This window comes from Nyctibius grandis, chromosome 21 (assembly GCF_013368605.1).
Source record: "Nyctibius grandis isolate bNycGra1 chromosome 21, bNycGra1.pri, whole genome shotgun sequence".
Classification (NCBI taxonomy): Eukaryota; Metazoa; Chordata; class Aves; order Nyctibiiformes; family Nyctibiidae; genus Nyctibius; species Nyctibius grandis.
Window position 1 is genome coordinate 4,700,484 of NC_090678.1, and position 25,111 is coordinate 4,725,594.

General features: G+C 43.5%; 1 protein-coding gene across 2 annotated transcripts in view; it reads right to left on the reverse strand.

Annotated features, from left to right (window-relative positions):
* The window catches only part of COP1 (COP1 E3 ubiquitin ligase), a 133,634-nt gene that overhangs the window by 58,618 nt on the left and 49,905 nt on the right, over positions 1-25,111 (reverse strand). For both annotated transcript variants that reach the window (XM_068416859.1, XM_068416860.1), the window contains exons 12-15: positions 19,580-19,723; positions 10,306-10,414; positions 8,473-8,554; positions 946-1,062 (exon numbers count right to left, since the gene is read on the reverse strand). In XM_068416859.1, the coding sequence (XP_068272960.1) occupies positions 946-1,062; positions 8,473-8,554; positions 10,306-10,414; positions 19,580-19,723 (452 nt within the window). The remainder of the gene's footprint in view (positions 1-945; positions 1,063-8,472; positions 8,555-10,305; positions 10,415-19,579; positions 19,724-25,111) is intronic.

Here is a 25,111-nt window from a genome sequence, read left to right on the forward strand (position 1 = left end):
TACTTTACACTCCAACTTGAATCCATTTTTTGCACTGTATCAAAATGCAAATTTATTTTTTCCTCCTAAGAGTCATAATCTAAGTAGAACCAGCCTGGAAATGGGAACACCTAAATGAAATGGCAATCCAGTGGTTGTAAGAATAATCAGCGTATCTCCTGAAGTCCAGAGACAGCAAATGTTGTCAGAACATCGTTACAAGTGCATTAAAACTCCCCCAGGAGAAAGAAATCGCAGAGTTGGTTAAACATTTATAGGTACCTGCAAGTTTCAGTTGCTGTGTGCATAGCACGATACAGTTTTCTCCCAAAGTGATACCTGCTCTGCTCTCAAATCTTTGTGTTATCACCAAGAACTATTTAATTTAAGTGAATAAAAGACTCATCATGCCTTCCCCACTGACTACTTAAAGAAAACCCCATTAACAGCGATGCTCTGCCCAACCTAGGAAAACACGAGCCCACCCACAGGGATCGTAGTTGCAGCTATGGGAAACACGCCCAGCCACTGTTTTACAGCACGCCTCAGGTAAAACCAGTTAAATTCCCAGTATGGCTTTGTAGTATTTACAGAGCAACGCTATAAATCAGAAAGAACAACCATCACCGTGTTAACACATTAACTTTGCTACGAGACTCTCGAAGCTGAGCTTTGCCTGGTTGCCTTAGTGATCTCAATAAACACACTAGGTACTTGCTTTCATGAGCGTTTATCTTTGATAGAGGCACCCAAATTAAAAAGTCAGGCTGCAGGATGGAGGTGACACTTGGGTATATCACGATGTCTTCTGGGTGGCTGTACACTTGAAAAGTCTTACTCAGAGGCATTTTAGCTGCAAAGACACCTCAGTCCTGGGCACAGCAGCCAACCTCACATCTTTTGGGTGGATAAGAAACAAAGGGAGGAAGAAACACTCTCTCTTTGCCCAAAACCCCTTTTACCTACCTGCACAGCCAAAAGCTAGGTGATACCTAGAAGATGGGCTGAATTTGACACAACACACGTTAGCCTTGGCCTCGATGCTTGCTACTGAGTTGTCCAAGTTGGTAGACCACAGCTTCACTAGAGAAACAGAAAGAGAGAAATGAGTAAACAAAAAACAACAAAAAAGTCAACCTCATCTGAAAGGCATAAAATCTTAATTCATAAATAAGATCCTAAAAAGCCTCAGTTGTCAAGATGTTAGTGATTACAAAGGGTCAGTTGCTGCTGATGGCTGTTCTCAAGCTTGAGAACATTCTCAAGTGCGCACTGTAGATATTCTGCCCACCTCCATGCACACAGGAGATGCTGAAAGTCCACATCCCGCGTGGTTGAGAACATCAGAGCAGGTGACCAGCCACACGTTGGAATCTCAGCGTTTAAGGTTACTGGACCGTAGATTCACATAATCAAGAGCAGGAGAATTGCTTTGCACAGAATAAATACACCTAACTATATGCTTGAGCACAGTGAGTGAGAACAACTTGTTTTATTCTCGAGAAACCGGCACAGACAGGAAAGAAATCACTATGCTGGCTTCCTATGATGATCTATTTCCTTGCTACAAGGAACTCTACTGTTCTACGAGACCACCGCGTGAACATTGATTAAGCTTCTTGGTACAGAATGAGCTCTTCCCCCAAGTACTCACTTCAGCGCTTCACAGGCCAACCAACCGAAAACACCATCAGCTTTTCAAAATACAGCCTTCCCCACCCTCCACAAACACTTCAATACCACTTAACCTTAAAGATGAAGAGTGCCAGGTGCTCCCCAAGCAGCCAGCCTCACTACTAGAGGCTACAGACAAAACACTTTGCCCTTGGTCCAGGTGAAGGGGCAGCACACTGGCATCAAGCCCCATTGATGCCTACAAGGTAGACTTAAATAAGACTTAAACGTTCTCCCTTCTCTTGATGAGTGGGTTGTGCTGTACTTGAGTATCACAACCAGCGTACTGAGGCAGGATGCAGAGCAAGCTGAAACTAATGTTCGAACACGCGGGAGCTACATGAAGGCTTAATCCCCTAAAGAGCTGCCACAAGCTGCCTGGGCTTCTTCAGATCTGTGGCCACTGGGTTCTCTGCTGTCTTTTACAGAAAGGTCACTTTGGAGGTGAAGTGAGCAAAACCAGGAAAAGAACAGGAATCTTGTTACTGACTGTGGTCACTAAACGAGGTAAGCAGTTTTATGGTGTGTCCCCCCACCCTCCGAGGAGCCCTCTCTATCACCTCTTGATCAGTCAGGAGCTTTGAAGAAGCAGCAAGGCTTCCACGTGGATTACTCAAGGACATTTAAGATGGTCAAGGAAAAGGCAGGTTCACTCTAGTGCACCTACTTTTTAACAGTATGGTGAGCAATGAAAAGCAACAAGATTGCACTATTTCTGACCATACTGAGGAGAACCGCTTCAAGGATGAAGGAAATACGTGACTGCTCAGAGCTCACTACGGAATCATTTTAAATCCAGCACTGTGTGGGCATCTGACAGCTGCCTCCAACTATTATAAAGCAGCACACACACACACCAGAAATACAAACACTGATGCATGCTCTAGTTGCATATAAGCATTACATAAAATTCAATGAAAACAGCACCCACCCTGTTGTTGGTTTTCAGAAATAAATCCATCCTCCTTTACCAGAGCTATAATGTTCATCCTAAACGTCTAGCTACATCTCTAAATGAAACCAACAGCTTTGCAAGCATGGTTTAAGATGCTCCCTTCTCCCAAGTGAGACTGGATGACATACCTCCCCCATTGTGGGGGCAAGGAGGGGAATGGAGCCAGGAAAGCCAACTTTGCAAAACAATTTAAAACATTAGCATTTCGCTTTAATGAACAGACACCAGGAGATGGACAGTCTTAAGTTACAGTAGCAGTAGAGGACATCAAGCTTACAGATGAGATGGCATAGGAAGCAAATAATAACACGATTACAAGAGGACACTGTTGGATGATAACACTGCTTCAACTTGAGGCGTGTGGGGAGGTTACATGATCTCACAGTTCAGAGCGATGTTCTGCCCAAATCTAGTACTAAAACCACACTGTGTTCAGTTTTGGGCCCCTCACTACAGAAAAGACACTGAGGTGCTGGAGCGAGTCCAGAGAAGGGCAACGAAGATGGTGAAGGGTCTGGAGGACAAGTGTGATGAGGAGCGGCTGAGGGACCTGGGGGTGTTTAGTGCGGAGAAAGGGAGGCTGAGGAGAGACCTTCTCGCTCTCTACAACTGCCTGAAAGGAGGGTGTAGTGAGGTGGGGGTCGGTCTCTTCTCTCAGGTAACAAGCGATAGGATGAGAGGAGATGGCCTCAATTTGTGCCAGGGGAGGTATAGATTGGAGATCAGGAACAATTTCTTCATGGAAAGGGTTGTCAAGCACTGGCACAGGCTGCCCAGGGCAGTGGTGGAGTCCCCGTCCCTGGAGATATTTAAAAGCCGTGTAGATGTGGTGCTGAGGGACATGGGTTAGTGGTGGCCTTGGCAGTGCTGGGTTAATGGTTGGACTCTATGATCTTAAAGGTCCTTTCCAACCAAAACAATTCTGATTCTGTGAAGCCTTCCAACCAGGTATTAGTATTTAAAGTTGCATCCAAAGCGGCCAAGTCTCTCCTTGACATCAGTTCAAATAAACGAATGGCCATCTGGTCTCAGTTTTGTAGCAAAAGCTAATTGAGGGCTCAGTTTCATCTTGGCTCCTTTTTTCATTCAAGTTTTCAGGTCATAAGATGCGCTGTTTAACCTGGTGAAGAGTCATCCTGTGTGTTTCAAAGCCATCAGCATATTCGTTACAACTGACAGACACAGATTAGAGTCTGCAATTTGTGTGATCTACCTGCTCTGGGATACGCTGGGCTCCAATTATATCTTAGTCAGTGCCATAAAAAGGATATATGCGACACATAACACGCAATGAAACATGTCAAGTTTTACCTGGAGCTGCCCATTATTTTTTAAAAAGAACTGACAGGTTAATAAAGCATAATTCATAAGGGTAGAGTTTATTTGCTGTAGCTTTCAGCAATTTTGCTGAGGTTGAGGCAGTAATTATACAACGTACAGACGTCTTGATAACACCCAGAATTGCGTTGATGAGACAAGCAACCATCTGAGATTGACTAGTTCTAAAACACATGTTCTCAAAGCATATGCTTCCCAATTTTGCAGCTGCTGAGACACCTCTATGTTGCCAAATGTCTGCCCCTCACCAAACAAGTAAGAAGATTCCTCCAGAACAGCTTTTTCTGTTTAACATGTTTAGATCTTTTCAAGTTTTTTTTTTTATTTGGTTGAAGCTTTACACTAAATGCATCAGATTATATATATATTTTTTTTTTAACACACCAGTTGTGTGCCCAAACACCAACTAAAAGAGATGGAAGCCTGCACTGCAATAGCCGAAGGGGTCGATGTACACAGCTGGTATACTGATAGTAAGGATATTTCATCCAGTCTGTTGTTCTTGCAACTCTTATCTACTCATGTGAGAGGCTGCTGTTACTCTGAAAAAAGCTGTAAATCAGGAATAGGATACTGCTACCAGAGAACTCATTTCTACAGATCTGAGGAGTCCCTAGGAAAGGAAGAACCTGCTCAATTGCTCTGCTGGGTAACATTTTTGATCCACTGCCTTGTGCAGGTCAGGAGGATGATGTAAACTCCTGACTGTTAGCAGGCAATGACCGTGGGGTATTCCTCCTTGTGTAAGACAGAGTCAGACAGATATGTTGGCTGGTATTTTAACTACCAACATCTTCTTGACCTTTCAACGTATTCCAAATTGAATCCAACAACTTCACAAATCTCCAGGAAATTATCTAACTTCTTTTAGTCAGGAAAATGAGCAAACTGAAAGTTCAATTTGATATTTAAGAGCAATAAACACCTATACCTTAAGTTAAAGTCAGCAGAAGCTGAAGGAGCTAAGGATCACTGAATACAAAGCCCCAAACAATCCTCTGGAAGTCCTGAACAAAGCTGAGGAGCAAACTCTGATGTGCAGTTCTCAGCTCAGCTCCCCCTCTAAAAGGCCATGCTTCTTTTTCATGAAGCCAACCCTGCAAATCTGCTTTGTCCCACTGAATTCAGGGACACTGCAAAAAATAGCTGTAGGATTAGCACCCATGGTCTCACTTACCAAAGCAGCATGGAAATGACTTGCCCCATACATATGAAACAGATGCTTGCATTTCTCCTTGCCACGAGACAATGAAAGGCAACCTCTCCCTATGGCTCAGAGCTCTCAGGTGCTCCTGTTCTGCTCCACCTCTCCATTTTAAGCCAGGAAATAATGAAGGGACTACAGCTTACAGAAAGGACATAAAATCAGGACTCTTCCTTCAGTTGAATGTGTCAGCACTGCCTGTAACCCCTTGAGCTTCAGAAACAACCCCAGAGCAGAGAACAAATGCTTCACCACTCCAGAACAGATGTCTACCACAGTAGAGATTTAAATTCTACCCACATGGCATCACAAAATATTTTGCTCCCTCTCATCTGCTAACTTTACCACAGCCATTAAACTACATTGCCAATCCAGAGCAGACAGGGGTGTTGGGCTGAGAAGCAGCTGTAAGCCATTAGCTAAGTGCCCTAGCTTCAGCCCTGTCCTGGCACTTTGATAGCATGATTTCACCCTCAAAATTAAATAATCTTTTCTGTCCAAATGGCAGAAATTCACCCTTTCCTACTTACATGAGAATCATAGCTCCTGCCATTACTATGTGCATAAAAGAACTGAAATTAAGACTGTGCCATTTCCCCAAGCTGCTTGTGGCACAAGTAAACACTTCAATTTTGCTCACTGCTGTCTAGCTGGCGTACACCTTTGGGTCCCTATGGACACACACAACTACCTTTGCCTCTTTAAAAGGGAAGGCCACGACAACTGTAGATAAAAGTGAGGTACACACAGTAGTTACTTCAAATACAATAATGCTTTTATGCTCTCATTATCTGCTATTAGAGTACAAAGATCTTCCACAAATAAGCATCCTGGATTATCTTCCTCTAACGAAGAGGACAATGCAGGACCCAAGGATGCTGTTTCTAATTATATCAGAATCATTTTATCCCTAATAGCACTCCATTCTTTAGCTCACCCTTTGCTGTGCCTGAGTCCTGGCAGGGACAGCTGTGATGCACTGATGATAGGATTTTTCATCTAAAAGCTCCTTCCCTAATACTTGCCTAGCAAGCATACCAAGTGCTTTAAAAATTAGCTTCCAACTTGAAAACACCGAGGAGAGACAGGCACATATACAGGCAAGTGGGAAGAAATGCCAGAGCTGTCATTTTTTTGCTGGCTTGTCTTGATGGCTTGACAGGAAAATGTTATACTCGTGCTTTCCAGGGGAGTGTGGCGAGATTAGCTCCAATTGCTCTGGTCACACCAATATCCATCAGAACTGAGATTTCTTGTTAGAAAGCCCGGTGTGGCCTCATACAGCAGAGGAGGAAAAGCAGACAGGAACGGTACATAAAACTTGGATTTCCCACCAGATGCTGTACCTGGCCAAATGTGCATTGTATGTACCCAAAGCTGGCCAGAACTCAACCAAACGCTCATGAACACAATAAACAGAAAAAGTTTGTTAGGCAGGTTTGAGTTAAGACAAATCATAGGTGTCACCTTTTCCTCACATTTAACCCTTTCAACGTGATCACTGAAACTGAAGGTGGACACTATGACATTAATTTGGACATTTGCTACGATTGCTCTGCACCTTAAAGACTTTAAAATCTGTGCTTATTTCAAATACTTTCACACATTTGTCTCTAATGGGCTTGTTACATATGCAAATCACAGGCAAACTATGATAGAAGTAAAGGATAAAATGTTCCAGCCCGGTTTTATTCCCCAAAACCCCGATACACCTTCAAAAGACCTTTGTGAATTGAAATGCAAGTTCTGTAGACCTGCACATTTTATTACAATAATCACTAAGTAAACACTATGCTTTTAGAAACTATTACTGAAGAAGTGAACTGTTTAACTAGAGACAGGAGCTCTGCTTGCAGCTGGGCTTTGCAAAACTGGACCACTTGTTAACATGCTAATAAATGCATGTCTACCTGGCAGATGAGCTTTTTCAAATGCATAGCGTGAGTGGGGAGCAACGTGATGGAGAGGTTGATAATTTACAAGGTGAATGTTCACTCCTGCTGCATTGAAGCACACAGAAAACTCTTCACTTCCCCCCCTCGCTTTTTGGTGGAAGTGTATCAAAAACATTTTAAACCCACCTTAAATATAAAATAATCATTAAAGCTGCGTTTTGTAAATGGAATTACCAGCTACATTAAGAGTGCCAAATGCAACTGAGGAACACTAATACAGCTTTCTTTTGAAACAGGATTTAAAAGCATTTTAGAGAGGGGAGCAGCTTGCAAGGTTTAATGTTTATGAAAAATTACTTTATCGTTTCAAAGCAAATCATGAGGAGCTCTGTCCAGAGCTGTATCAGCCCATCTGGGAGAGTTGATCCTCACTATGAAAGAAACTCTCAAGCTCTTTTTGCTTAATAACTCTAATTTGATATTGTAAACGTATTACAGATAAAATCTTGTTCATTAGGGATGAGGAATACTACATATCACTCAGTGCTATCCTTTTCTTTAGAAGTTTCCTATTTCTTCTTAGAAGAGGAAGATTTTTCTACCAGTATGTTGGGAAAGGGCTTGTCTTAAGGGTTCTCCAAAAGCCCTTTGTCAAATGGACCCCGGAGTGTGGAAAGCTCCCAGCACTCCCATTCAGCCCACCATCCAGGTCATCCTAATGTCAGGTTGGTCATTAGGAAGCATTTCTTCTGAGAAAGGGTCATTAGCTATTGGAAGGGGCTGCCCAGGGAGGTGGTGGAGTCACCATCTCTGGAGGGGTTTAAGAAAAGAGTGGACATGGCACTTAGTGCCATGGTCTAGTTGACATGGTGGTGTCAGGGCAATGGTTGGACTCGATGATCCCAGAGGGCTCTCCCAACCTAGTCAATTCTGTGATCTGACTCTGTTAAGCTCTGAGAAACACTGCGCATTGCAAAAGCAGGAAGCTTTAATTGCACAGAGTCTTTAACATTCTGAGCTACAGGTAGAACTGCAGCAGGCATTTTTAACGTCTGCTTTTTTCTCCCCCCGACAACCTCATTTTTGAAATATAAATACATGCTGTTCTTTTGAAAAGCCCCAAGGCTTTAACTCAACAAGCTTAACTAATGATAGAACACATTTTGCTTTGTTTAGTGTCCTGGAAAATGCCAGCTAGAGAGCATATTACCCAAAAAATGTGAACATTGCACCAAGAAAACTTAATCCAAACAAAGCTTCTCCTTCTCTAAGATCTGAACAGTTCAGTAATATCTTACACATTACCACATAAACCACAGTATTGAAGGCAGCTGAGGAATCAGCTACTTGAAATATCACATTTTTGTTCCTCAAAAGGAATACACAAAGTGTGAGCCTTCTGCACAGAGACTGAAAAAGAATAATACCTTTGGCATCATCAGAGCCTGAAGCCAATAGCTTTGGGTCCATCAAGTTAAAGTCAACACTCCAGCACCTTTTCTCATGCTCCTGTTTAGAGAAACATGAAAGATATTGCAAGGTAGTGAGCTGTAATCTGATAAAACAATAAAAGAAAAAACACATGCTGTTTGGTATAAATTGTCAGGGGAGTCTTGGACAGAGCAGCTTGCTGTGTTTAGTAGTTTCTCAAAAAATATCTTTTCTCCCAATGAGACCAATGCTTGTAGTATGCCAGACATGCCATGAAAGCAGAAAACAGTAGAATGGCAATTTTAAAAACTAAAACTGATGTTTGTTTTTTTTTTTTTTTTTTTTACTTGAAAGAAAAAACATAATGATTTCAGGAAATATACATTAAAGACTTGTTTTTGCAGCATGGTTTGACTGGCTGTGGTTCCACTGCGAGCTGCTCCTTATTCTAGTAAATCAGTTTTATCTCCCAACACCAATTAGATGCCTGTTCAAAGTCATTTCAAACATCTTTGTGAAAGTTCAGGAAATCCTCACTTTCCTATTGAGTTATTAAAAAAACATTCTAGTGTCTAATTCTGTGTTTTTCCACCCAAATATTCTCACAAGGCTGCACACTCTCCCCCAAAACACAGAAAACGTGTATTTGTTATGCTGGCAGATCCCACGTGGAAGCAAAACACTGCATGGATGAAACCCGAAATTCAGTCAAACCCTTTAAAGCCTTCATACAGGCTTGTAAGACGAGAACATGAAAAGCTTGCCAGGACAAAGTCATTAAAGGATTTCTAATACACGAGAAGCAGATGTCAGTGTGCATACCTCTGTGTAAAACCAGATAAAAAATTCAAGTAATCTGATAGGAAGCAAAAGGAGTTTGTTTTAACATAAGCAACAGCTGGCCCTCTCTAGGTAGAAATGCAAAATATATTTGAGAGGAAAACAGACTAGATTTATTTTGTCCAGTATAATTTCTTTTTAATCGAGATATAAAAAGGATTAGTGAAAACAATCATTATAAAATGGCCAAAACACAACAAAGAAGTAAACAAGGGCTTAAACAGGAATTAAAACTTCTGTTGAGCTGTCAAGAGGGGGGAACTGAAGGTTGGTCTGCAGTTCACTCATTATCACTGACCAGTTTCAATGCACTATGCTACCTACACAACAGCCTGCAGCACTTCCAGCCTCTCCCCAAACAGACCATCTTCTCTTTCAACCTCCTTGTTCTGATCACAAGCCTCTCAGAATCCATTATATCGAAACACAATGTTCAAATTGCATGAAAAGACAAAATGCCAGAAAGTGCTCCTGCAGCACGTCTCGCTGTCGAGCTCAGCCCACTTGCACACGTACGCTGCTCTGTCGAGCACAGGGTGCCACAAAGGGTTCTGCCTACCGCTCCATTCTCCCAGTCTTGCCACTTAAAGTCTGCATTTTGCTCTTAGCAATCACTGCAGGATTGTACAAAAGGCTTTTGACCACAACTGAAGTGGAACAGGTATGGAGAGACAGAGGTTTCTTAAGAAAGGCAAGACAAACAACTTCCAGGAACTCATTTCTCCCTGTGCAGATTCCCTGCCCGAAAGCAGCGGCAAGAAAATGTCAACTGCCTCAGGACTGTGACAAGAAGATACAGCCGCCTCCCTCAGACAGCTACAGCTCATTAAAGCTGTGTGGATGAGACATTTACCAAACAGGAGAAGCACCCATTTCACCCTATGAAACAGAAAAGCCTATTGCTGGACTAGAAGCAGAACCTCAGACTGATACTGCTCCCTGACGTGGTCCATGGTGTGGGAAAGTGTTGCTCACTGATTGCGTGTTACCTGGTAGACCTTGGATCTTTGTCCTGTGAATCCATCCCAAAGGATGACAGTGCCTTCATAGTCGCTGCTGGCTAGCAGGTTCTTGTGATAACTACTCCAGCTGATACAGCTTGAAAAGAAAGAGCTCCAGTCAGTCTTACATTAAATCATACCTTGCAACACAAAAATCACTCCTGCAATACGTCAGGCAATTAGTGTCTTTGCAAAGCACGCAGCATTTGATCAAGCCACCCCACTGAAACACTCAAGAAAGGACAAAATCAAGACCCACCAGAAATATAACAACCCTTCCTCCACAAGCTAAAAGAAAAGCTTGATTGGCTTAGTGACATTGCCCCCCTCAACATGAAGTGCTGTGGTTTGGGATTTTTTTTTTTAATGCATTCATCTCTAACACTGCGATTGTTTTGCTATTTGAATTCACACAAATTCTCATGGAGAGCTCAGGGTTTGACTTCTCAGCCTCTTGCCAATAGCTACTACTATTATTATTACCGTAAAGATAACTACTTACCGAACAGAAGCTATGTATGTAAAACACATAGCTGCATGGATGGTAAATGAACCTCTCCTTTGGCACATGTGTCATGTTCTATACATGTACCTATGTGCAAATGAAAGTCTGACTCCTGAGAAACTACTTCCAGCTTTCGGTACATGCGGAAAGACCCCCCTTCCTATCCCTCAGCCATTCCTTGTAGGTCAGACCCTTCACCAGCTTGGTCGCCCTCCTCTGGGCTCGCTCCAACACCCCAGTAAGTTAAGTTTGACCATAGTCAAGAGCAGAACACCAATGCTTAGTTTGTTTAACTAAGTGAAAAAGAAGTGTTTACCTTAAAAAAGGGAAAGGATTTTCCCCCTTCTGTGTGTAAATTCCTAAGGAAAACAGGATGCGAGTGTATAGTGGAACCAAGAATTTGCCAAGGTATAATACTCCTAAGCCCCTATCCATGTACCTACATCATGTTTCACTGTGTCGCTGCACTGATCAAAGCAGTACTCAAAAGTTACAGAATCAGGGATTTCTAGTTTATATTGTTGGTTAAAACTTGGCCCCAAGGCTACTGTAATCTAGTTAACTGCATCAGAGCTGTTTGATGACCTGCACGAACTGGATCTGTCAGTTCAGCTTCTGCTACATGCAGCACAGCTGAAACCAACTGGCATGTTTTTCTACCAGATGGTCCAAAAATTGGTGGACAAGTATTACAAATTTTCTTACCTCCATCATGTTTTTCCGGCATCAGGGTGGAGGCATAGTGCCAGAATGGTACGAATGTGACTTGGCAGTGTCACTGCTCTTGTTCTGTCTGCTGATGGTTAAGTTTGTTGGTGGAATTGCCATTTAGTTTTGCATGGCTGTTTAATTCAGTTCAAAATACAAACCCGTGCAATCAAAAAAACCCTATGAGGAACGGCTGAGGGAGCTGGGGGTGTTTAGCCTGGAGAAGAGGAGGCTCAGAGGCGACCTTAGTGCAGTCTACAACTACCTGAAGGGAGGTTGTAGCGCAGTGGGAGTCGGCCTCTTCCCCCAGGCAACTAGCGATAGGACAAGAGGACACAGCCTCAAGCTTCGCCAGGGGAGGGTCAGGTTGGACATTAGGAAGCATTTCTTCTCAGCAAGGGTCATTAGCCATTGGAAGGGGCTGCCCAGGGAGGTGGTAGAGTCACCATCTCTGGATGTGTTTAAGACAAGACTGGACATGGCACTTAGTGCCATGGTCTAGTTGACATGGTGGTGTCAGGGCAATGGTTGGACTCGATGATCCCAGAGGGCTCTTCCAACCTGACTGATTCTGTGATTCTGTGAGTTTTATAACTACACAGGGACTATGCACACCAACCACTAATCATAGCTCACCACTATTTAGCTGTGTGGAATCAACAACCTTATCTGAGGATCTGGAGCAGCCAAATAACGGGAGGCGAGAAACTCAGCTGGTTTTTAAGACAAATGTGAAGAAATACAAGGAAGGAATAACACGCTATTGGTGCTTGCATCAGCAGGAAACTTCACTGAGGGATCCAAAAAGAATTCCAGCTCGAACTTCCTCTGTCTGCACAAGTTAATCTGTAACTCACAGAAACAAGACAAAGTCGTCCAACTGCAGCAGCTTTCCGCAAGCTTCTCACACCACTGCTTGGAGAAAACCTTCAGGACCCACCTTCCCCAGTGGATGACTGGGAGCTTTCTTTAGAACGGCCAGTACAGAGAGACATTTGATGACACTGCTTTCAATCTGTCAAACACTTCTCCCTGTGTAAGAAGTTATCCTCTATCTACCTAGAGCTTGTCCACACACTTACACTCCTCCTTTGTATAACAATATCCCTTGGTTTTAAAACTTTGCATTCAGAAACTTTGAAAGTTTTATTTACCCAGTCTAAGTCATCTTCTTTAACCACCAGCTGCTAAGAAGATGGTTGAGGTGATACAGCTCAGGCAATGCTTTCCTTGATTTCACCTCTTCCGTGATACGTCATTAATGAGTGTCCTCAGCCCTTGTAGACACAAGGACTGTCCACAAATGTGTCATCAAGGAGCTATCATTACACCAGCTCTACCACCTTCAGGTACCCACACAAAGGCAGGTCTTGACAGTCTGTGATTTACTAGAAGCCTCATTCAGGAGAGGCTTACGTGGCTCCCTAAGGACCAAATGAAGCTGGCAGACACTGCCCACCAGGACCACGAGGTGAAGGCTGCAGCAGCCCAGACATAACCATGTCTGACGTCGGGAGTCCTGTTTCCAGGCAGAGCAGTCAGTCATTGATGGAAGTAAAAGCTGTTCAGAGCCCTAGGGCTACAACAAAGTGAGGCTCTGGGCTGGGAGCAGTCTCCAACTAATGGCAGGGAGACACTGCATTAGACATTTATCTGTTCAAACCTCTTCCCCCTGCCATCTTATCTCCACTCAAGTCAGAGCTTCAAGCAGCTTAAGAAAAAAAATAAACTGTAAGTTTAGCCATCATGCAAAAGCAGGAAGAATACACCCAGGGCCAAATCTTGGAGAAGGCAGTCATCTATCTGGATGGCTTTGAGAGTATGTCAGGCAGCATCAGCAGGTGGAGAGGGACCTAGAAAAAGGCAGACCTACTGGTGCCATCCTGGCTCATTAGAAGATGGATGCTCTATGCTAGGGGAGCACGAGATCCACATCCAACCAGCAGAAGAGAGCTGGGTATTGCAGGCTGAACTACGGAGAGGATAATCACGTAACTATCTTGTCAAAAAAAGAAATCACCCCAGACAATGAAAATTAGGAGTTATTGAACAGGTACAAAAATAGGAAGGACAGAGTTTAACAGTTCTGTTTGAGATGCGATAGATCTAAGGATATAAGAAGTGTCAGGTTGTTAGGGACAGGTAATAGTTTATCAATATAGATGGAGGAAAATGAAGGGTTTCTGTGCCCAAAAGCATGTCCATTAGGTCTGGCACAGCAGAATTCGAGCTAAGCATTCTGTCCTACTCAAGTCTGATGGTGTTAACAAGGGGTTAACACTCACTTGGAAAGCATTTGTAGATACACTGAGAGGGGAAAACAGGAACTGACAGGTGAAAAATGTTCAGGGATTTGCAGCCACTAAGTGGTTCAATTAACACCTTTTAAGTCACACACACCATAAATCTTTCATTTTTAAGCAAAATGATTAAAGGATTATAATAAGACAAAACCAAACCTGTTCCAGCTCTCTGCCTTAGTTCTCCCCTCATCACCACCCAGCTCTCTTTACAAAGTCTGAAACTAGAGCTTTCTCCTTGACATTGCAATACCTGAGCTTCTTTATAACTTCAATTCTCAAAAGTAACCTTTGCAGAGCACAGTTCAGGGTTGGCTCAGGTGGAGGGGAGCTCCCTCTCCAGGTAAAGGATGCTTTTCACCAGGGGCTGACTGTTCTTTGGTTGTATTCTCTGGCATGTGTGATGCTACAGGCCTGAAGGAAGGCTGTCCCGGAGCTGGGACATTACAAAGTCTCTCTTTCATGTGGATTCCCTGGGAGCTATAAAGTGTTGAGAAGCTATTGCCATGCTTCCCTCAAGGGAAGCACTGATCTTTCTTCCATGCCCAACACAGGCAATTTTGTTGAAACTTCAAAGACATCTACTTTTTTGGGTTCCCTTGAGTTGTTATCACAGGTAACAAACTGAATAACAGACTCAAAAATGCATAGGGGAGCAAGCTGGAGAAGGGGAAAGGATAGGGCAAAGGTGGGATGGACCAAAAATGCAGCTTACACAGTCCTCAAACAGGATAAACATCAAAACCCCACAAGTTCATAAAAATAACCTTCTGCAGACAACCTTTAGATGGCCTGCAGGGAGCAACTGAAATGTGGAGGCTATGGGATATGATAGCTACGTAAGACTGAGATAATGCATAATTCAGCGCTGGATTAAAAGGAGTTGAGGGAGACCATCTTTTATTTTAAATACTAGTAGCTGGGTTTTTTTTAGTTTTTACTTTGTTCTTTAATCCAGAAACAGTGCAATAGTTACACCCCAGAGGTTTATCATGCCGTAAATTGTGATAGGTTTCCTTCCTAGGAGATTAGCCTGGAGAAACTCTGGTTAAAAGCTAATCACCGACCTCCAAAACACTCTCCTAACCTTGGCATCAGATCCGGACACAGAGAAATCCTGACCCCGTAAAGATTTATGTGCATCCTTCATTTTATTCAGAGACACAAGTGGGCCAGCTCAGTTAGCGCTGATGTTTCTTTCATAAACCAGTGTTTTTATGGCTGAAATGTCTTAAATCCGGGATCAAGTTACCTGGTGTCAACCGCTCCTCTGGCAGTGAGAGTTAAAGGAGTTAAAGCTTTTAATAAGGCACAAACTGCTGTGGTGTGACCTGCTTCCGAGTGCCAAGTGCTTCAGATCCAGTCTATTACCATGAGTCAACCAATGCCCAGTAGTTACAGGACTGAAATGTTTTTAAGGGAGTGATCTATTACTGCAAGGAACACCCATGCGAATAACACTAACCAAATACTTCAGAGACATACAGAATTACATTATCATTATGAATGTTTTAGAAAACCCTTTTTTCTAATCAATCCAAAGAAAACCTCCAGTAGGGTTAACAGACCCATACTTCTAAAGAAAAACTTCATCTTATTGCAAAGTGAAGCAGTTACTCTGAAAACCAGAATTAATGAAAGTTGAAGGTCTATTTCCTTATAACCTGTTTAGTGCCAAACATTTTCTGCGTTGGAAATATGGGCATCCAACACAGCCACTCGTAAGGTTTTTTCAGCATAAAGAGAGCTCACACCTCTCCTCACCTGGTGAAGGGTCTGGTGGGTCTGACCTATGAGGAACAGCTGAGGGAGCTGGGGTTGTTTAGCCTGGAGAAGAGGAGGCTCAGAGGTGACCTTAGTGCAGTCTACAACTACCTGAAGGGAGGTTGTAGTGGAGTGGGAGTCGGCCTCTTCTCCCAGGCAACTAGCGATAGGACAAGAGGACACAGCCTCAAGCTTCACCAGGGGAGGTTGAGGTTGGACATTAGGAAGCATTTCTTCTCAGCAAGGGTCATTAGCCATTGGAAGGGGCTGCCCAGGGAGGTGGTGGAGTCACCATCTCTGGAGGTGTTTAAGAAAAGACTGGACATGGCACTTAGTGCCCTGGTCTATTTGACATGGTGGTGTCAGGGCAACGGTGGGACTCAATGATCCCAGAGGGCTCTTCCAACCTGATTGATTCTGTGAAATAGCAAAGAATCTACACTGAAAAACACCATACAGCAAGTTTTTGGTTAACTTAAAACTTCCCAGTGAGAACTGACTGCCATTTTAAAAACTGACAGCAATATGCCCATGAACTGCTATTAGGATAGAGCAATCACACGTTTGATTTATTGACACTGGAAAATGAAAACAATAAAATACTAGCAGCCTCCTAAAAAAAAAAAAAAGCCTCCTGATGCTTTGCTTTTGCTGCAGTTGACTAAACAGATGCAGCTGATTTTGGAGGTTTGTGGTAACATCTATCACTGAAGTACAGATGCTGCAAACACAGCGGTGAGCGTGCAGAATACTAAACATGGGTTTCAAAAGCGTGTTTACCTAACCACACTTGCACATCCCTTCTTGTAGATTAACGAGGTCTAAAGCCAATTTCTTTTACCTGAACGCTAGATCTCCTTATTTTTCTCCCCCTGCAACCTATGGCAAAACAACAAATCTGCCTCTTGAATAAATCAGAGAGGAGCTGTGGCTCGCTGCTAGCCGTTCATCCTCTTCTCGTCCTTTCCCATCTCCTCCTGCATGGGGGGAGCTGCAGATTAGCATCTGCCATAGCTAGGGACACAGCAAATCATAATTAGCTCACAGGGTGCTGTTTATAGCTACTACACAACGCCAGGATTTGTTTCTTGTACTGAAGCTATGAATCTGTAAATGGGATTTTTATGAGGATTTATGTGTCATCTTGTGTTGTTCCTGGAAGCTTATGCCACTGTTGTTCCCGGGGGACGCGATGCACATTTACCAAAAACCTGACACACCGACTTCCTCCCTGTTCTTAAAAACAGGGACGAGAAAGCTCAGCAGATGATGAAAAAAAGAATGTATTTAAGAAGCAGGTGGGTATAAAAAAAAAAAGGGGGTTGGAAAAGAGGAAGAAAGACTCAGCTACAGCTGGTACCAGGGCTCTGCTCCAGGAAAGCCTACAATCAATGACTGCTGGCATGAAGCTCAACCTTTCAGCAGGCACCCAGCTGGCACAGGGCAGAGCAGGGCTGGGCTGGTGCCAGCCCTGTCCCGGGCAAGGGCTTCCCTTCCCGCAGCTGCTCCAGCCCAGCAGACTCGCTCTTGGCCAGACGAGAGTCCTCACAAGTGCTGTCACCTGTCTGCTTTTATGAAAGGCCATCAGAGCCGCTGCTCCTCCGAAAGCTGAGTCACCATCGTAACCACTAACGATTTATGTGCTGGCATCATCGCTCTGAGCAAGGTTAACCAGGACCAGTTTAGGGTGAGCTTCCCATTTGGAAAGCCAAAGCGCTTGCGGACAGACAAGGATGGAAGGGGCATTACGAGCCGTGCCAGTGTCACACAGCAGCTTCAGCAGAGGAGACGCGTCACCAAAGCCCATCTGTACAGACCCCTGCATCTCTGGTGGGAAGAGAGGTACCACCCACGTGCCACAGCAGAAGTACATCTGTCTTTGACATCAGAAAGGGCACTAGCAGGTAGAATGAGCCTCTGAAAGAAGCTGCACCTCCACCCAAATTAAGAACAACAGCTTTAAGCCAAGGCTTTTTATAAAAAGCAGGCTCCACTTGTTTAGATTTTTTTATTACAATACAGGCACACTTTCAGCATACTGCAATATTCTGTAATGAAATTACAGCCTTCATCTATACCTTCTCCCTCAAGCTACGCCACTTCAGAACAGCAAGTTATTATGCTGCTCAACAGCACGCCAGCGAACCCCAGCACCGGCGACTGGCAGCACAGCCAATGGATACAGCAAGGATGCATTTGACTGACAGCCTGACTTTATTTGTCAAAACCAAAAGCACCCACATGCAGAAGGAAAGTTGATATAATGTGGAAGTGCCAATGGGGAAAAAAAAAAAAATTCATTTCTTCAAAGGAATGAGAGAAACTAGGGCAAAGAATGCAAGAAGAGGACCCTGTCCACCTCCACCAAGGCACAGTGTCAGAGGACAATACATTTAGCATCATCATATATATATATATATATATATAAAAAAATGTATATATGCATGAAATTTGAGAAAGAGAAGTAGTCTTTGATGTAAGCAGTGTCTTGTCTGGAGCACAAAGCTGACAAGAGTAACATCACTGAAGGCACTACCACAGCTCTCCTCACCAGCAGCTGTTGCAGAAGGGAGAACAACCAACTCCCTAATGCCTGGCAGGATCGTCAGGGTAGATCCCTCTCAAATTTGAAATAGCATGTTTGGAAGTTGTCTCAGACAGACCAAGAAACACCAAACACACATTGCTTTTCCCCTTCTAATATAGGCAAAAGATATTAATCTACTGCCAGATGGTTCTCTGATTATTCTGCTCTTCTCCCCAGAATAATGAAGCTGAACGGTGTGAACTCTGCTATGACTCAGGCAAAAATACTGACCATTTCACAAGTCCAGCAAAACATAAGCTCCACAATCAGCATGGCTTATCAACAAACCCCTCAGACTGTTTTTACCCATCTTGAAAGCCAGTCCCAGGGTCAGTTCCATTTACATCTTTTCATTCATAACATAGTGTCACACCATTCCCGAGAATAATCAGCATGAGTGATACAGGAGTGACTGATCTATCTTAAGAAACATGTCAACTACAAAACTAAGCATGACTTTTACACTATAAAGTAGGTTTGCAAACATTATTAATCTTGTTGCACAAGAGTTTGGTTTCATGGAAGCCAGACGGCGATATGAATTTATTACTTATGCTTTTGTGGGTGCTTTACTGTTTTTAAAATGTAGAGTACCAAATAAAAACAAATGAGTTCAACTGAGACGCTGGAGACCCGTGTTATAATACTGAAGTGGTTTGATTGCCTGTATTATTTACTTCTGAGCTTTAATAGAATTTTTGAATGAGGATTTTTAAGTTATGTTAGCCGCATTCTTTCAATCAAAGTTCTGACACGGTGGTGTATATTTCTTTGGTTTAAGTCATTTAAAAAGATAAAAAATAGGTTGACAGTAATGATAGCACAGAAGCAAAAATCAAGCAAGGTCTTTTCCCAAAAGCTTGATATTATGATGCCCAGCAGAACAGTACTTCAAGCAGACAAATTCACAGGCAGAAGGTGCAAATGAGGCACATTTCCTGAGGACTAGCAGCCTCTCAGCAGAATGGAAAGGATCCAGTTGATGAAGAGAGCATGAAGGAATCGATGGCTATTATAAAGAACTGGGCACAGAAGTTACCTTGAGACAAGCTAAGACTTTACCTGAAGCATACCTACTACTCCGCTCTTACTCTCCTTTTAACTGAGTAGGTATCCAACAGCATTTGCAAGGAACACAAAAACAGTTCACTACCCTGTGTCCCTTTCTCCTCCAGATCCGTGGGCCTGCTGTTACCTTGGATGAGCCTGGCATACACAAGTAACTGTGCTTGATGTCACCCGATGGCACTCAGAGTTCAAAGCAAGCTCTCCATCAGCTCCTGCTTTCCTCCTTTCTCCTCCCATTCCCACAATGGATAAAGAACGCAAAACAGCTACTGCACATGAACAAGCAAATGGAAAAGGCCCTCTGAGTTCAAATGCAAAGTCAACGCCTACCTGATTTTGGAATTACAGGTCATTTCATTCTCCGGGTAGTGAATATCCACCGCGTCCTGAATGACTGTACCATACTCATAGACTTTAATCTTCTTTGTCACCCCAGCGATGGCAAAGTAGTCACAGTCTCGGTCGAACTCAATACTGAGGAACAAAAGCATAGGTTGAGAACTGTGTAACACAACACATGTACTTACCAGCAGGGTGTTTTACCACCTCAACATGTCACAGCTGATAATCACAATTTGCAGTTAGCAAATACCCCGTTCAGAGCACCTTGGTCAGGTCTGGCACACATGCCAACAGTGTGGTGTTCTTGCCCTCAGGCACCATTTTCTCATCCCCTCCAAACACACCTGCATCTCCGTTTACTGAAACAGGACTTTTTGTGGTAACAGTCTCCCTCCAGCAGCCAGGATCTTTGTTGAGATGCTCTAGGTGTTTTCCAGTCCAACTACATCATCTACATTACGCGGTACCCAAATATCAAAGCTGACAGCTCACCCTGGAAACGTGCTTAACACTCAGCTGTACGCTCTACAAACAGTGTGCTATGGGATGGCTGTCCACTGATTTCTCCTGGTTGCACTGCTGCATCCCTTAGCTCCTATATACAGCAGCTTGGTGAACTCTTAAGTGTTAATGCAGAGTAAACCAGCATTTGTGGGGAAAAAGCCTTCTAAATGCCTCGAGTAACAACAGAGGGTCGAAACATGTATCATCAGTACTGTAAAAACCATGCACGCTATGAGTTCCACTTAGGGTTGCTCGTGGAAACTGAGGCACCTTCTGTCTTGAACTGCAGGGCAAGTTTGTAATAGGTACCAATGAAGTTGGAAGTAAAAGCAGTCACCTTGTAACAAAGTTAAGCTGCAAATGAGAAAAGCCTGAGGTTGTACATGAAAGGCAGGCAGCAGGTTATAAACAGCTCATGTCATTGCTACCTTCGCAGCTTGGAAGGGCTCAAGAGAAATATATTAGACACCTAGCAGCCAGGGGAGGAAACCTGCTCCCCAGAAGGAGCTCCTGCCTGCCTGCAGCCCATGCTGCTGTAGGGTGGATGTGCACACACACCTACCTCCTTTCAGGAGGATCAGCCTCAGCCAGACCCCAGTTTGGTACTCCTCCCAGAAAGGGTTTGGGGGTAGCATTTGCCCTCAGTCTCCAGGTTTCTGTGATCAGTAGCCAGCTCTCCTCAAGTCTCTTGACTAAGCAATCAACCTGCTACTTTGAGAGGTCTCTTTTGGAGTTCTTCCACTAAGTAATTCATTTCAGTCTCTGCTGTCCCTATCACATATTCTTCCAAGAAGCCACAGCATTTGTGAACAGGCAGCAAGTTCTGAATGGCAGCAGAGAAAAGCAAGTTTACACTGACTTCACATTCATACAGCTTGAAAAATCCTGAGAGCAGGGGTATTTAAGGTACCCTTCTACAATCAGAAAGCATTAAACCAACTACAGGAAGAGAGAGGGCTCTTTAGCCTGCCCCCCCATAGCTGTAACAGCTAGAATTTTCTACCCCTCAACAGAGCTGAGAAGTTGAAGGCACTGCAATGCTTTCACGGGAAGATAAATTTAAATGCCAACAGAGCTTTCAAGTCCTTGTAAAGGAGATATCATCAAGTTATTTTTAAACTACGGAGAGAAAGGATTGTTGATATGCAGTCTGAGGGTATAAAATAATTCAATGAAACAGCTTGCAACCTGGCCTTTTAACTCAAACACCTACACTTCTCCGGAGCAGTGGCAGGAGACAGTCTCACTCACGACTGCTCGCTGGCTAGAGGGGAAAGGAGCTAGTCGGGTCAAGTCTGGGAAATCACAAGCCCCAAAAAAGGCAAAGAAAAGGAATGTGTTTATAGGTAGGGAATAAAGCAAGCCAGCATGTATCTATTTAAATAAAACAGGAGAGGGAAAGAAGGCACCTAAGCAGACAGACAGCTCTCTCCCCGCTGCAGATCTACCCTAGTCTCCTCACTTTTTATACAAACAGGATGGAAGCACCATTCAGGCCTGTCTTGTCAGCTCACCCTATTCTATGGAAGAATTTTATAATCAAAAGCCTCTATAACAATACAGAGGATTTACTTGTACCACAATCTTAATTGAACCGCTGGCTCGGCTCCTGCTCGCTGCCCTGTGGATTCAGGTAAAGCGTAACTAAACTGATGACAGCGATTCATCTACTTGGATTCAATTTATACCCTCAGCCTTCTGCTGCTGAGGAAAAAAAAGTAATGTATTACCATGTCTGGTAAAAAGCCAAGTTATTAGAACAGAATAGAACCTCTCTCACCTGGGGTAGGTTTGCTTCTCCAGCATTAATTCAATTTTTTTTTTTAAATAGAGACTTGCTGTAGACATAACAAATGAATATTTCAATATGTCTATAAAAGTTAACACACCATTAAAAAAATTCATAAAAAGCATCAACCAATGAAATTGATTGTCAGACCTGTGACCTTCAAACAGCAGCAAAGATGCTGCAGGGAGAAAAAGGATGCAGAAATAAGCCAGCACCTGTACATATGTTTGCTGGCTGCGAGAGAGGCACACTCGCACCTTGGCCTCCATCATCTGTACATTATTGGTATAAGAAGCATTCTTGCTTTCTGCTGGTCAGCTTTTAGGAATCGATTGCAAAGAAAAAAGATCAACAATCTAAGTAGCTAATCAAGTGGATTATTTACCATATAAAATTATTCCTAATATTTGCAAAGCTCTGCTTCCCCCTGGACTCATCAGGATTAGGACAAGCAGCCCACTTGCATAGCAACAGTTATTTTCATGCTTTTTCTCACAAGTCTTCTAAATACATTTAGCATTAAGCAAGGCTTATTTGCACTTAACTAGCTCGGTGGTATTCCTGTCACTTACTGCTTGAAGTCTTTGTTTCAATGCAAGCACTTGCTGATGTGCAAGCTCACCTATACGAGAAATTCGCAAGAGAACTTCAGTTTTATTTTGTCAAAAGACACAACAGGGCCAGCTCTGAAGAACAACATCATTCTGGTGTTGAGGTGTTGGAGCGAGTCCAGAGGAGGGTGACCAAGCTGGGGAAGGGTCTGGAGGGTCTGACCTACGAAGAACGGCTGAGGGAGCTGGGGGTGTTTAGCCTGGAGAAGAGGAGGCTCAGAGGTGACCTTAGTGCAGTCTACAACTACCTGAAGGGAGGTTGTAGTGAAGTGGGAGTCGGCCTCTTCTCCCAGGCAACTAGCGATAGGACAAGAGGACACAGCCTCAGGCTTTGCCAGGGGAGGTTCAGGTTGGACATTAGGAAGCATTTCTTCTCAGCAAGGGTCATTAGCCATTGGAAGGGGCTGCCCAGGGAGGTGGTGGAGTCACCATCTCTGGAGGTGTTTGAGAAAAGACTGGCCATGGCACTTAGTGCCATGGTCTAGTTGACGTGGTGGTGTCAGGGCAATGGTTGGACTCTATGATCCCAGAGGTCTCTTCCAACCTGACTGATTCTGTGGTTTGCAGGTGATACATTTCTACAACGTGCATTAGTTATTAGCACAATGATAACATGCAATCGAGTAATAAGAAATACTTTATCCTTTTTTGTCAAAAAGGCCATCGAGTCACAAGATAAACCAGCTAGCCAACAGCGTCCACTTCACATGCGGCGAGAGGCACAGTGCCACCAGCAAGCTAAAGTAACCCACAAAATGTGCACACAACAACTATTAATGTCCTGCTAAAATAAGAGCAATGTGTTTTGGTAGCACTGTTTTAAGTAGATTTAACGTGGGACTGACAACGAAGGTTTTCACCACCTCAGAGGGCAGATGGAGCACCAACCATCTACGTGTGCTATACACCTACCTCAGTTCTAGCTTGAGGAAACCTCCTCTAGAGACAGGAGATCAGTTCAGACGTTATTTTCATTTTTTAAGGGCACACCAGAGGTAAGCCATATTTTAGATCACTTGAACATCCAGTGAAGTTCCCTTTTGGACTAGCAGTGGTCCTTGCTCCTCAAAGATGTGCACATTAGAAACGATCAGCAACTGCTCCTTTTTTTAACCCACTTTTAAACTCCATATTTCTGGCCAAAGACTAGCTGAAGTTTTATACGGAATCTTTCAAGGACACAAAAACTCCTGGATATTTGAAAAAGATTTATAAATGTGCAACAGAATTTACTTATAAAAATCAAATTGAAAGGAACTGATTGTTTTGTTTTAGGGAAAATAGAAGAGAGACATTTCCAGTTCCCAAGTCACTGTTTTCTTCTTCTTAAGAAGTTAGTGACCAGTGTCCTATGGAAATACCACTAAGAGTTGCTAGAAAGTAAACACATTCTCACGGGTTCTGGTTGCTCTGCTGCTTATCTTTATTCTCAGTCTGTGAGATTATAAATCAATTGCTTTATTTAACGCTAAAACCTACGACCTTGGAGAGCTCTTGCAGCTAACAAATGGAATTACCAAATAAACTGCTTCTGAAACATGTCTGGAAGCTTGGTTTGGTGTTGAGGGGAGACCAGTGGGGAAACAGTAAAGCATGAGTATTTACCCATTCAGCCTTGCTACATTCGCATCCTGATGGCGTGTGCAGTTCTCCACATCCCAGGAGTACTCACTGGAGCCAGAGGATGCATACAGATGGCTGACTAAATTGATTAAAGGAATGGAGCAGCTGCCTTACCATAAGGGTTGTGAACAAGGCAACAGCCAGACTGGTGTTCAACAAGTCACTCCACACTAGAACTAGGAGGCACTCACCAGAAGATTGGTTTGGGACAGATGAGGGTTCCCCCCTCCCAGGCACGCTTTAAAAACCACACACACTCCAGGTGCTTACTCCTGCGAGACACGATGGTGGCACAGTGAACCTGACAACAGTAATCCACGAACAACTGGTCCATACCAGATATTAACAGAAATAAATACAGATATACCCTTTAGTATCCCCGATGTAAGGACTGCAGATGCTGGGATGCTGCAAGACAACTCTACAGGCAGTGACCAGGTTGGCATGCTCTGTGGCCTTCTGCAGGGACAGTGTGCGGCCAGGTGCCCTCCAAACTGCACCCTGGGGCAGCTCACACTGTACTTAAAACTGCAGTTTGAAACATCCCGAGGGTCAGGCTGGAGGGGCACCTAGCCCAGTGAGCTTCCATGAGAAATGGGTAGGTGCTTTATCTACTCCTTCAAATCAGGAGAATTGCATCTGCCTTTAATTGCATCACTAGTTACAATTAAAGGTCTGCAGCCAACTGCTCCTCTCCCCTTTCCATACACACACTCTACAGTTGCTACTACAACCATGAATGCCTCAGCTCTGAGTTGGTAACAAGATCTGTGACTGTAGGAGTTGCCATTTCCACAAAGTAGATGACTCATTCCCTCTCATGGGACTATATATATATACACACACACACACACACATATTTTCCTCCTGAATATACCAAAGCCTTTCAATTCTACTTCTATCTAATATGGTGCTGGTCCCATTTCTGTATCTCTAACCCCAACTCCTATCTTGCCATGGTCCCATATTTAATTGCAACATGGATTTATTGTT